The 14,100-nt window shown below is 43.5% G+C and overlaps 1 protein-coding gene across 2 annotated transcripts in view; it reads left to right on the forward strand.

Annotated features, from left to right (window-relative positions):
* The window catches only part of PLBD1 (phospholipase B domain containing 1), a 37,499-nt gene extending 24,057 nt beyond the window's left edge, over positions 1-13,442 (forward strand). Inside the window, exons 7-11 of one of the 2 annotated variants that reach the window (XM_066319844.1) lie at positions 5,554-5,754; positions 5,863-6,003; positions 9,799-9,995; positions 11,631-11,737; positions 13,186-13,307. In XM_066319844.1, coding sequence (XP_066175941.1) covers positions 5,554-5,754; positions 5,863-6,003; positions 9,799-9,995; positions 11,631-11,696 — 605 coding nt within the window. In that variant the 3' untranslated portion in view covers positions 11,697-11,737; positions 13,186-13,307. Of the gene's footprint in view, positions 1-5,553; positions 5,755-5,862; positions 6,004-9,798; positions 9,996-11,630; positions 11,738-13,185 lie in introns of both variants that reach the window. The other variant, XM_066319843.1, reaches the window with a different exon arrangement.
* The last annotated feature ends 658 nt before the right edge of the window (positions 13,443-14,100 follow it).

The following is a 14,100-nucleotide window of genomic DNA, read 5'->3' on the forward strand; positions in this document are numbered from 1 at the left end:
TTGCATTCATTTCACATTGAAAACAAGCCTTTTTCTGTGGGGATCTGACCCTTCTCAGTGACCCTCCTCAGAAATGCAGCATTTTCTGACAACAGAAATTTTTAATTTGAAGGAGGGATAGAGGTACTCTTAATGTCTCTTAGTGTATAGCCTTTCAAGAGCTTGGCTTATCTGTGATTGCCTTTGAGGAATTTCCCTCCCTTGTTGCAAGGAATTTTGCCATGCCTGTGTAATTTGGTCTAAAGCAAAGGTTACTGAGCTCTATTCATCATGTGAATGTTCATAAAGTTATTCTGATTCACATTTCTCAGCTGAAATACTGATGATAGGACTACCCTTGACAAGGATGCAGCTCTGTTTAGCAACTGTTGTATGCTGCACTGTGCTGCAGATTCAAAACTGGGGATCAAGATCAGCCACACAGAGCATTTCTTATTTTATTTTTAGTGTCTGTGGTGATGTCTTTCAGTTTTCCCTTTTGTGGATTCTTTATATGAGGAAGTGCAAATATTCTGTTTTCATGAGACTGATAAAGCATGATGTGTGACAGGATACCTGAAAATCAGCTACTGCTTTGTGGAAATGGTTGGGGTCTGTCCATTGGTTCAAAATCCCAGTGTGCTTCCCTGAGAGTGTTGAGGTCTGCAGAGATGGCTTATTTTAAAGCCTCCTACTGCCATGTGGACTCTGACACAGTCATGTGGGAAGGTGAACTTCTACCAACAAAACTGAATGAGAACTGCTGCAAAGCACAGTTCCCATGGCTACAGTGAAGTTTTAGAGGTCTGTGGCGTGCAAAGTGTGCTCATTGGCTGCCTGATTACAGGGTGCTGTCACAAGCACGAGACAAGCATGGTCCATTGACTGCAGCAAATTGCATTAGCTGTGGGTGTAGTTCACAGATTTGCTGTTTTCCATGGGATGAGTAAGCACTGGCCTAGAAATGCTCCAGGGACATCACGTAGGAAGGAGGCAACTGCCAAATTCCTCTGCTCCATGTTATGATGAGAGATATTTTCAGAGCATCTGACTCTGGAATCTGCAGCTCCTGGCCATGGTTCAACTTGACAATTGTAATGTCTCCCTGTTTTTAGTTCTGCTTTTAGTCTCTCTTCTGATAGATACTAAGAACCAGTAAGAAAGGCCAACCTAGTAATCTCTCCTGAAAAGTAACATCATCCTATGGACATATTAACTATTAAATTCTGGAGGAAACAGAGAACATTAAAGGACAGGTGCCCTTCCAGGCCCTCAGTGACACTTAACTGAGTTATTCAAAGATTGTTGTCATCCAGTAAGATTGGATATAAAACTATACTGCTGTCTAAAAGCTGTGTCAGAAAACGTTAAGGGGTCATTTGTCATCTGAGAAGGAATGTACCAAATCCATGATTTCTCCTGGGGTCACAGAGTAAAATTATCCATAATAATTTTCTTTTATTTATTGCATTTCAGAAGACAGACTGCTAGGCCACAAAAATTAGTACTTGCTGTAACTCAGTTTAGAGGTTCTGAGGCTATTGACTAGCCATGATTTTTGTTAGGGTGAGCACAGCTGAAGGGCCTTGCACTTCTTTGCTCATGTTGTGAGTGAGCAGGTTGGAGGACAGGCAGGAGTTAGAGAGTCCATCCCAGCTTCCCCAGCAGTTATCAGTGTTCTGCCACCAAATTCAAATGTCCCTTGTTAACAGCATGTATTCTCTTTGCTGCTTTCTCCCCTTCAGAGCAGCAGTAGTCCTGCAGAGGCACAGTCAAGTGGGAATTAATGGCAGTGTAATATCTAGTTTTGCAGAATGATTTCTTCACTTACTGCTCATTTCCACGCTAACTCACTTTAATCTTCACTGAACTCTGCTCATAGTCTTCATCTGCAGAGCTGCATGTAGGACAGTTCTGTGAAGCTTTGGAAAGGAGGAATGTCTCTGAACTCAAAGCTTGAGCTTCATTGCCTTCTTCAAGGTCTGGACATGAGTGCTTCTGTGGCTGGTGAATCAATGCACAGCAGAGAGAACTGAAATTGTGCAGAAAATGTTACTGTTCCTTACAAATGTTGAATGAAGCTGTGCTCATTTGAGGGAATAAAAAAGTGATAATAGAGACAAAGTAGGTTCTATGTTTTGCACCACATATCTAGTGGTGAATCAAACAGGAACCTGTACCTTTTCTCCCCCTGTGCCCCTTTCCCACCACCTCCAGTCAATTCTTGACAGTGCCTGTTGAGGCGTTCAAAGAAATGAGCCAAACTAAATGGTAAAATTTGTGGTTTTCTTTGGATAGCAGGGAGGTTCCAGGATTTTCATCCATTTGGATGGAGCTTTTTTGAGCTCCATTTAAGAATAGGAATGTGCCATTTTGACCAAGCACTCTGGTTTGGATAGTGAACTACCTTCTCTGTGCTGAGCCACAGTCTTTTAAAGTATGTTGATTTGATTTTAGCAGTGTAAACAAAACAGTAGAAGAAGAGTTGAAGAATTTTACTTCTACCTTTCCTTCTCTGGTCCATTATTGGGATCCTTCTTGGTTGAGCTAGGTGGTGATATGGGAGTAGAGAGGTATTTTGTATCTGTTGCCTTTGAAGTAATCTGGTGTTAGTGCAGCATAATCCTTCCCCACTGCTTGAGGAAAAGCTGGGAGGAGCAAACCTTGGAAAAGGTGGTAGCCTTTGTTCTCAGCAATACCATGCTCATGAGGTATTGCCAGACCATTTCTGGCTTTCCTGCTCCCTCCAGCATCTGTTTAAAACCTGGAGGGAAGCAAAGGAAAGTGTCTAAGTGAGCTTTGGAGATGAGACCAGAGCTATAGTGTGGGATGTGCTATTTCATAGTGCTTAGGAGAGAGTGGAAGGAAGGCAGCTGATGAGTGTTCAGTCTTGGCATGAGAAGCAGCTGCTGATTCTTTGCTAATCCAGGGAATACCTTTACTTTCCCATATTCAATTGTGTTTGTATACCAGAGCATTGGGCATCTCAGCCAGGAGCCACTTCCATCCCTGAGACGTGGACTAGACCTGATAGCTTTGACTTCCAGCCTGTTAAGCTGACCCCTTCTGCACTTGAATGAGCACAGTGACCTTTTAAAGCACAAAAAAAGCTGATGCTGTCTTATCCAGAAAGCAGCAGTCTACCTCTTTCAGAACAATAGCAGCCAGGAGCATGCTGTCACCTACATGCTCTTTTCTTTCTGGCAAATACTGGCTCATATTGCAAAAAAAAATCTCAGATTGCAAAAAATGCTTTGCTTTGCCTGGCTGATTAAGATCATGGTGAGTGAAACTCTAGACTCTGGAAACTTCCGTTTTCTAGTGGCATTTGGAAACTGAATCTAAATGGCTCAGATCCAGAAAATGCAGTCAGAGGAACTTTCACTTGTTTCCCTGTAGAGTTGTCAGGTTCATTGGAGGAAGTAGTAAAACAAAATTTAAAAAAAATTGACTGAGTGTTTCTAAAAAAAATGGGAGGTGTATTTGCAGAGATGGTTTTACAGGAAAAACAAACACAGAAGAAGCATACAGTGAGCTAACACCTTCAATTACAACAGATTCTCATACACAGAAGAATGGCTCAAGAGGACATCAAATATCTGCTGATATCTCTAGACTTCTCTGGCCAGGTTTTATTTTTCTGGATATCTTTACTGTGGGTAACCTGTTGCTTGTGTTCTAGCTTTCCTTTGCTTCAGAGTTGCCTATGTCTTAAATCAAAATGGTATATGCCATCTTAGAATAATTAGGATAGTAATGGTGTAGCATAGAGAGCATGTTGTGTTATAAAACATTGCAGGATTAAACTTGGTAAATACTAAGGGCCTGAAGGAAATCCCCTTGTTTTCAGCTTAGCTGAGCTTTGCAGTTTATTTGAATTACAGAGTTCAACCTTCAGTTAATTCATATCATTCCTTGTGTTAGCACTTGCTTTGAGTCAAGTTTTTCTGTTCTATCTCAGCTGTTGCTTGAAATTGAAGAAGTAAACTAGTTGATTTGTTTAGAAGTAGGACACTTGGCATTGTCACCCACAGGAATTGATGCTCAATTCACATCATTTAACAGTTGTTAAAACAATTGCTTTAACAATTTCAATTATTGTCTTTGTTTGGACGAGCACCATTTGACTTGTAATGCAGTTGGTTATTGCTAGAGTATCCCTTGTCTTTGTATAAAATTGAGTGGCAGAGACAAGTTTAGGATGTTTCTCTTGTCCTTACTTATTTGAGAGAGATCTCTGCTGATAACGTACATAATGTATCAACTCTCTCTTCATGAGTAAAATACCAGATGCCAGGGTGATCAGTCTGTTCTATACTGCTATCTTTTTAGAGAACAGATGACCATGCAGTGTATTTTCCTGGATCTGTTCTAATGTAAGAACTTGCTACTTGAAAGAAATTTTGCTGTACTAGAGCCTTTAAACATTACTTTTCCTTGAAGGTGGTCTGCCTTTTGATAAAAGCCCAGGAACAGGAGGCAGAGCTGGGTTGTCTTTCTTGCTGTCATAGGTTGGTGACCTTTGCAGCTTGCATTAATAAAGCTTGCTGTGGAAGATTTCATAGAGGAACTCAATTATTATGGTGTAGCACAGCATTTTATCATTTTGTACTCTTTGAAGAATGATGCTATTAAAAACCTCTTAACAAGAGTTTAGGTTCTGTATGACTTCCCCATCAGGAGCCCTGCTGAGTAATCTAAAAGCCAATTTATTTCTGCTGTACAAGTAGTCCCCATGCTATCCAAGGTATAGCAGCTCTGCATGCCACCTCCTGGTGAAGGGTTTGCAGCTGGACCTGGCACTTCTGTTGGCATGTAACCTGGAAGGGAATCCTGCCCACAGATCCATCACTGTATTGACTTTGCAGAGCTGGCAGGCATAAAAAACCCCAGTGACAACATGTCAGAAAGGGGAGTAGGTAGAGCTTCTCCTCATACAGTATGTGGTTTATGATTTAAGAGATGCCTGTGTCTTGAAGATGCTTTTAAGAATACTTAGACTGGAGAAGATGGAACTAGAAGGAAGATTTTTTTTTCTGCTTGATTTAATGCAGAAGGGGTTAATTAAAGGGATTAAATCAAAATAATGAAATTAATTTGTTATCTTTACAGAGTAAAAACCTAAAATTGATACAAGTTGATGAAAATGTTTTTGTGGAGTTTGTTTTTGGAGTACTTTGCTTTGGTTTTCATTGTTGAATTTTTGTATTTTTTTTAGTTCACTTCTTTGTTAGAAACAAACACTTGATAGGCATTTTGTGTATGTAATCCTCAGCATAAGACATAGGTTGACCTACGGAGAAGATTCCAGGCTTGGCATACAAACACAAATCAAATGGTTTAGGCAAAGAATTAGGTGTCTTGAAAGTGTGACAGTTTCTCATTTCAAACTGCGTCGACAGGTGGACCTAAAGCCCTTGCAGAAGTTACTACCTCATCTTTAATCTTTGTACAGTTTGAGTTCATACACACATGCGTTGACTCATTCATATCCTCATGACTTGTCTCTGTTTTTTTCTCTGAGTGTATCAAAGGTTCACAAAGATAACAAGTTTTGTATTATTTCTGTTTAAGGCTTTTTGGTGTCCCTGGATGACTTTTACATACTAGGCAGCGGCTTGGTAATGTTGCAGACTACCAACAGTGTTTTCAATGACACCCTGATTAAGCAAGTGGTGCCTGAATCCTTGTTAGCTTGGCAGAGGGTCCGCATTGCCAACATGATGGCAAATGATGGCAAAACTTGGGCAGAGACCTTCTCGAAATGCAACTCTGGTAAGTATGCCTTCATGTGCATCTTAGGAAAAGAGATGTGTTCCCTCTATCTCTTGTACTTGTTTCCTTCCCTTGGCAGGGCACGTAACTCTCTGTTCTCATACCCAGGAACCTACAACAATCAGTACATGGTTCTAGACCTGAAGAAAGTCAAGCTGCAGAGGAGCCTTGATGATGGTGCCTTGTACATTGTTGAGCAGATCCCAACCCTTGTGGAGTATTCTGATCAAACAAATGTTCTCCGGAAAGGTAATAGTTCCCATAGTAGTTACTGGCTTAGCAAAACCGTCTCTTTATGCCAACTGAGAATTGTGTTTTGTACTAGAGTAGGATTTGTTGAACACTAGTCCTGAATTTAGAATAAGGAAGCTTTGTGTGAGCAACTGTGTGTGCTTTGCATGAGCATCCCTCTGTAGCCAGGTCAATTGCAATCTATTCATTTATCTGGTATGCTATGGCAGCAATGCAGTGAGTATCTGTGTCTCCTAGAAGCAGAGGAAGGAAAAATAGACTTTGTCTCCTTGCTTGCTTGCATCTTTGCCTTTTTTCTGGTATTATTTTGCCCTGTTGTAGAGACCAATGAAGGAAATGTGGGATCTGTTTGGAGCTAAAATACTAAATGACTGTGATGCTGTGGGGCTACTTGAAATGATTGCTGAGTGGGTCACCCTGCAAGAAGATAAAATTTTGAAGACCAAAGAAGTTCTATGTTAAATTCATTTCCTGAACTTTTCTGGATCTCTGTTTTCTGATAAATATTTGCTCTTTAAAAGGTCCTTTAATTCCCTAGCCAGACTAGCAACAGCTTGATGGAAAACAAACAAAAATCTTGGTGAAGCAGAACACTCACTGTCAGGTGTAATTTACAAGTGTTTACTAGACACATCATGAACAAAAAGCTTGAGCCTTAAGTGTGTCTGGTGCTTTGTGCTCCTTCCCCTTATCACATGTTGAGGGGATAAATTGATGAATTGCTCGTCATCAAAATGATGGGAAATTTGTCTGTGTTAGCAGCTGGGGTTGCTTCTCTTTGAAATTTTTCCTGATGTCTAGCTTCTTGGAAAGTTCTGGTTTATTCCAGGCATTGCCATATAGTCAATATGGTTTTATAAGGTGTTTTTTATTGGTAATTTGGAAAAGTCCCATCTCTCTTATGTGTCTGTGTCTCTGTGGCAGTGCTATACCTGTGCAGAGAGGCCAGGCTTGACAGGTACCCCGAGTTCCTTTTCAGCAGTGATTTTGGAGCAGCTGTGTGGTATTCTCTGTAGGACTGAGCCCTGGGCTTGAGCACACATGACCACTTATTCCCTCTGAGATGTTGCAGCTGCTCTGTTCTCAAAGGTGGCAGCATGTATTAGAGGTTACACATTACTTCACACCTACAGTATGTCTTTCCCCAGATATCTAGATGTACCTTGTGTGTATTGGATAACAGAGCAGTCAGTCTCTGAGAGTTTAAACATTAGGAGGACAGCCTTCAACACACAGGGTGGGCTAAGCACTACCAAAGCGCATTTTTGGAGACCTCAGCTGCTGTAAGCAGCAGATCTGAACTCCTCCATGTCATGCAGGACACCAGACAAGTCCCATCAAGGCCCCTGCCCTGTTCCCAGGTGGTTGGAGCAGCTCAGGTAAAGGAGGTTTATCTTTCTTAAGAGAAATGCTGGCTTAAAGTCTTTGTAGAGTAGCTGACCCTGGCACACTTCATCATTGCCATGTAGTTGGTGTCTCAAGATAATGCACTTTGGGCACTCTAGTTTGGTCAGAGTGAGTTTGCCACCAGCATTGGCTTTTTAAATCTCTTGGAAGCATAAACCTAGAAACAAAAGAGGATTAGAATTGAAATCTCAGGTGAACAAAGGCCATAGTAGTAGTAAGTCTTGTACTGAGGAAAAATGAAGCATTTCCTTATACATGGAAATTAAAAGATTTTTTTTTTTTTCTTTATGGCTTCTGTCATCTTGTTTTGTAGGCCAGTGCAGATAAGTTCCCAAAACCAGGCATCTCTTACATTGCCCTTTCCAGGGAAAGATGTCCAGTGCTTTCTGTATATTGACAAAGAAAACTCAGAAATCTTTTACAGGAGGTGAGGGAGGGCAACACTATTTCAAGTGAAGGAATAGGTCACAGGAGTAGGCTGCAGTTCATGTTTCTTGATGATGAATGAGTAATACATCAAAAGCAACACATCAGAGCAAAACCTGGTGGGATCTGAGTGCCTTCCACCATATGTACAATATTCTTATTGCTCTGTCTCTGGATATTGCTGATATCTTTTCCTCTCAAAGGACAGAGGAGGAAAGCATTTTCATTCAGGGATTTTTCTGTTGCCTTCATGTCGTCTGTTCCTTTCAACCTCACAGTCTCTCTTGACTTGCTTTTTGTCACTGTGCACCCTGCCAGGTTTCACTGGCTTATAGCAGTCCTTGGGTAAAGCCTGGCTTATGTTGACTGCTGCACTCTCTGCATGGAATTTGCAGTCTTGCAGAGCCCGACACACAGAAGTCCTCTTGCTGGAGGAGAACTTCAATAGGTTCCTCTGTTTTAGCAATTTTAACAAAAAGTTTTTCTAGGTGGGAGAAAGGGGTCATATGTACACACTGCATTCACGTGAGACAATAGCTCCTTTTGGAATCACAGCTAAACCTTACTGGTTTGGAAGCTGACGTATCTGTATCCTCTGGTCTGCGTTGTTAGCAACTGACAAGTTGCACATTTCTGGAGGACCCCTGTGTTACAACACAGCCTGTACACAGCCTGTTTCCTTCAGGTAGGCTCTAAGTCACATAAAGTGAATGCCAGCAGACAAGGTATTCTGGTCTTCCCTATCCCAGGCAGCACCCAAGCCAGTGAGCCCTCCACTGAGACAGTTGTTCCAGTGCTTGTGCTGTCTGCGTACCCTTGAGGAAGTTTGGTTTGTATTTGTGTGTTTTGCTCCCAGTGAGTTCCAGTTGATTTTCTTGAGCATCTTACACCAGACTCCTCACACTGTGCTGGGCTGATCTTAGTATGTGGAGGCCTGCATTTAGCAGTGCCTAGATAGTAAATCTCTAAGCCAAATCCTGATGTGTGTGACTTGAGAATGAACAACAGGGAATGTTAGCACTTTGGAGACAACTTGAAAATGTGCTACTCTTGGGCCTAGCTCATGTTACATACTTGCTGCCTAAAAAATAGAAAAAATTAAATGTTAAGGTATAGTTATCTGTTTTTACTTACTCCAGGACATCCTGTACACACATTCTGATCTGGAAGGTCTCCTGGCTCTTTACAAGGCCTTTCCACAGTGGTCTTCTTTCAGGCAGTTTTATGTCATCTACCTAAAACTCTTCTCCAGAATCCTGCCTGGCATCCTTTGCTCTTCAGAGTTAACAAAACTGCAGGATTGTGTTTGGAGAAGTTAGAGTAAGGCTCTGCTCTGCACTTCTTTACCTTCAAAGGCAGCTACTGGCAAATGTGCAGCAATCCCCCATCTTTCTTTATCACTGTGTGTCACCCCCACTGCACAAAGTATGTGTGTGGTGGCCTGCCTCCTGTTCACCTCAAGTAGCTCTGTGATCTCCATTTGTTTGTGTGTGTCAGTCCCTTCCTGACATCTCAGCATGGTGTGTTGTTCTGCTTTGCTGAGATGAGAAGGGGGCAAAACCAGAGTGACTTCAGGCGCCTCTCACTGTGAAATTTGATGGAGGTAAATGATCTTGCAGTCCTTTGAGGTTCATCAGGGAAGCCTCTGCAACAGGGCTGTGGCCATGCTGCATGTTCAGGCTCCTGCAAGTCTGATCTCAGCTGTTTTGCAGGAGGAGTCCTGAGGGTGGAAGTCTGGGGGCGGGTTGCCTGGGCACGCACAATCTCCAGTGGTGTTACACTGGGAGTCAACTCTGGTTGTGCCGGTGACTGTTGCCTTGTTGTGTTCAAACCAGTTTTCTGTGTTGTTCCTTGACATGCCGCTAAGGCAATGCAACATGGAAAATTATTTATTTTCTTTTCCGATACAAGCAAGAGCTTCTGGCTTTTCCAAGTGATTAACAGATTTGTCTTTGGCAGGTTACTGGCCTTCATACAATATCCCTTTCCATGAAAAGATTTACAATCTCAGTGGGTATGCATCATACGTTGTCAAATACGGCATGGATTTCTCCTATGAGCTTGCTCCAAGAGCAAAAATCTTCCGTCGAGACCAGGGCAAGGTGACCGACTTGGAAAGCATGAAGTACATCATGAGATACAACAGTAAGACACATGTTCGTGCACTGTAGAGCTGATCTTAATAAGCAGTGTGACTTTTATTTCTTGGATTATAGTGGGAAGCTGCAGCTTCACATACAGGTCAGTTATATCATCCTAAATGCAGAATACACACAAAGCAAAAAGGTAACACAGGCTTACTTTGGAGGTAGGAAACTGGGCTGAAATTTCTCTATCAAGAACAGGGCCCCTTGAGTTTATTATTTGACTTTTTGAGAAAGCTTCTGACTCCCAAGAGAATTCATGGACTGCTATCCCCCAATACATCTACAGCCTGTCAATCTCAAAAGCCTTAAATCCTAAGCTACAGTTAGATGTGATCAGACCAGAGAATTTAATGTAAAATTTAAGGGTCTTTTTCCATGTTCAGGCAAGTGGTCTTTTTCAGGTGGGATAGAGTTAATTTTCTTAGTGGTTAATACAGTAGTTTTGGATTTAGTATGAGAATAATGTTGATAGTTTAAGTGTTACTTAAACTCTGATGTTTTAATTGTCGGCAAGTCAAGAACTTTTCATGCTCTGCCAGTGAGTAGGGGCACAAGAGGCCAGCAGAGCACGGCCAGGACATCTGACCTGAAGTGGCCAAAGGGATATTTCATACTACTGAACCTCATGGTTATTGTGTCAACTGTGGGAATTGGCTAGAAGGGGCTGATCACTGTGCAGGGATGGGCATTGCATTGGTCAGCAGGTGGTGAGCAATTGTATTGTGACTCACTTGTTTCTCTCCAGGTTTATTTCTCTTGCCCTCCCTCTCCTTTTTAATTTTTATTATTAACCATTCAGTTATTGAAATTGTTGTTATCTCAACCCATGGTTTTTACTGTTTTCTGATTCTTCTCCCCATCCGATGAGGGGTGGGGTTTGGAGGGATGTGAATGAACAGTTGCGTGGTACTTAGTTGCCAACAGGGATTGAACCAGGAGAGTAGGTAATGCTCAGTTTTCTCCTGACAGAGTTCTCCTTAACTGGATTAAACTCATCTTAATTAACTTCTAGCTAAGCCCATCTCAAAGTACTGATAGCTTTAGATGGTATATTTTTGTTCCCAATTATAGGGAGCTTGCTGATTACTGGGCTTGAGGTTTGGGAGGCCTCTCCCAGGGTGGGGTATTGTTCCTGTCTGGGCTGTGAGTAGCAGCATGCTAGTAAGTAGATGCTTAGCTCACCACCTTCCTTCCCCTCCTGGCTTTCAGCTGCTGCAGTGGGTGTTCAAAGGTTTTGCTCCTTGACACTTAGTGTAATCTAGAACAGGAAAACAAAGGCTCTCATTCCTGCATTTCCCCCTCTCCCAACGTCCCCTTCCCCCCACAACCTGCCACTTCCTGACAAAGTTTCTACAAGCTTTCATCATGTGGAATTTCATCTGGTGGAATTGCAGATATTTGTGGTTAGAGATTGGCAGTGGTGCCCCTGGGATGCAGAAGTAGCTGTATGGTCTTGAATTAGGAGCTTGTCTACTTCTTGTCCTGAGTGCTGACCTGTAGCTGGTACCTAGGGAGAAGCATAAAAGCAATGTGACAGAGTGCAGTTACTCAGCTTTTAGTGGCTCCTGTACTTGGCATCAGCTTTTTGTGAGGGGCTAACTTTTTTTTCTTTTCTTCTGCCCTTCTCACCACATTTCACCCCAGACTATCAGCGTGATCCTTATGCTGAACACAATCCTTGCAACACCATTTGCTGCCGGGAAGACCTGAATCCTTCTTTTCCAGTGCCTGCAGGCTGCTATGACTCCAAGGTAACAGATTCAACATCTGCTGAATGTTTGCTGCAGCCTGTTTGTGCTTCTGTCAGACCTGTAGCATGTTTCCCTGCACCAGGGCAAGCATGGCCTGGAATGGCTGTTCCTGCTTTTCATGCTGTCCCAGTGCTTTGGTACCTCCTCAGATGGGAATTTTCTGCAGAGTCTCATTTTCTGTCCCTGACATCAGTCCTGGCACAGTGGCATAGGATACAGGGGGACGTGTATGAAACAACTACTTCCATGGGAGCTGGTGGTGTTCAGGGGTTAAACCTCAAAGCCTTGCAGCAGGAAATGAGTCTTCAGCTCACTCAAGGAAAGAGACTGTTGTATTGCCTCAGCCTCCTGTTCATTAGAACTCCGTGGGTGCCTCCCAGAGCCCACAGGAATGTGGGTGCAATCTCACTTTAGGTTTACTTTTACAACAGCCCGGCTCTCTAGTAAGCCATCCCTCTCTGCAAAACTGTTTTCTGAAAAGTTGCATTTTAGGGAGATGTGGGAAAATCCTTGGAACCACTGTCCTGGAGAAAGCAGCATTTGTTTTAAGCAGGTTATATGGTATTTTCACCATGAAGAGCAATGCCCAAGTAAGCAGCTTTGTAGCCGTGTTGTGCTGAGAATTTGTACAGTGTTTTATCCTGTGGACTCCAGCCTGCTGCATTTCTGCATTACGAGTTTGGTTGGTAGGATAAGCCTGGGGAGGCTGTTTTGGTATCTCCATTGCTGTGTCCAGCCAAGCTGCGTGTTGCAGTGGACAGTTGTGGGAGACTCCCAGAGCTGAGTAATACAAGAGGAATGCAGAAAATGGCTTTGTAGAGGAGTCTGGTAAGGGATTGGTCAGTGCATGCTGCAGTGCTTTAGCCAGCACAGTTAAGGCAAGGGGAATGGGCTGGGCTGGAGGTGGAACAGGGGACCTAAGAGGGGCATTGAAAGAACCCAGAGCACAGGCCAAACCTCTTCTAGTTATAAACTCTACAGACAAATTTAGTGTCTGAGTTTGGGAAGATGGAACAGCGCAGTCTGGGTAGCAATATTAACTCTGCTGCATTTCTCCATTCCTGAATTACCCACACATGCTCCAGGGGATGGCCCAAGTGCTCAACATGCAGCAGAGCTTAGGGCAAACCCCCTCATCTGCCTGCTGCAGCCTCATAAAACCAGGGAGGCTTGTCCTGAGGAAAGAGGCTCTGGCTCTTTCAGCCTGGCTAGTGCAGGGGCTAGAGGGCGAGTGTGAACTTGCAGTTTGCTGGTGCCCTTCAGCACTGGCTGCTGCGTGGCTGGAGATACCTCTGCACAGGGGAGGAATTGCTGCCTGTGCGTGTTTCCCTCTGCTCGCTTCCCTCACCTTATTATCAAACCTCCTGGAGCTGTTCCTGCTGTCTGGGACGGTGACGTGCCAACCCTCACGCTGCCCTTTTGCCCCGGGTTCGTGTCCTTTGTTCCAGGTGTCGGATTTCCGCCTGGCTGCAGCCTTCACAGCCTCGGCCATCAATGGCCCTCCGGTGCAGGGCGGTCTCCCCGTCTTCAGCTGGAGACGGTTCAACCGCACGCGGCACCAAGGCCTGCCGGAGTCCTACAACTTCGGGTTTGTCACCATGAGGCCCATCCTGTGAAACCAGCATCAGTATCCACAAGCGGATTTTGGGGTTTTTTTAAATGGAAATTTTATTTCTTATGTAATAAATGGACCTAGATGCCCACATCCTTGTGCCTTATACCTTATATAAGTGCTCTGTACCTTATACGTACCCTGTGCCATCCCATGTCCTGCCTGCTGGGCACTTTGTACTGATAGTGGCTGCTTCTTTGCAGCCCAAAGCACGTTCCTCTCTTCTGAGCTGTTTGGGTGGCCCTTCCTTTGATTAGGTTTGATGAGCAGCTGGTGGCACAGCTTTCTGTTGTTCTGAGTCATCATCACAGCTGTTCCCAGGCAGGTGCAAAAGAACTGACAGCTGCATGAAGTTTAAAGGTCTCTGAGTATCTTATTTCCTTCTGCAGATTCCACTTGGAATAAATAAAAGGGAGGTATGCTCTAAGCAGAGGATTTGTGGCAGAAGTTGCCACCTTTTTCATATCCTGCTTCCAGATTTTTCCAAGTCCTGTGGCTTCGGACTCTTTAACTTCAGGTTTCCAGGTTTGGGACTTAGTTGGTGGAGAGACGGAAGGGCAGTTGGTTGTGATAAATCTCTCTTGCCATAATGAAAATTGCCCTTCAGTCAATGGTCCTCTCAGCAGGACCATCAAAATTGTCACATATAATGCAAGCTTTCACATGCTTTTACCATCCCCCTTTTCTGAAACTCAGTAGCAAACTCACCCCTCCTGATTCTAGTGGTCCTACTCTGCCCAGCCTCAGTTCT

The sequence above is a fragment of the Sylvia atricapilla genome, chromosome 5 (genome assembly GCF_009819655.1).
Source record: "Sylvia atricapilla isolate bSylAtr1 chromosome 5, bSylAtr1.pri, whole genome shotgun sequence".
NCBI lineage: Eukaryota > Metazoa > Chordata > Aves > Passeriformes > Sylviidae > Sylvia > Sylvia atricapilla.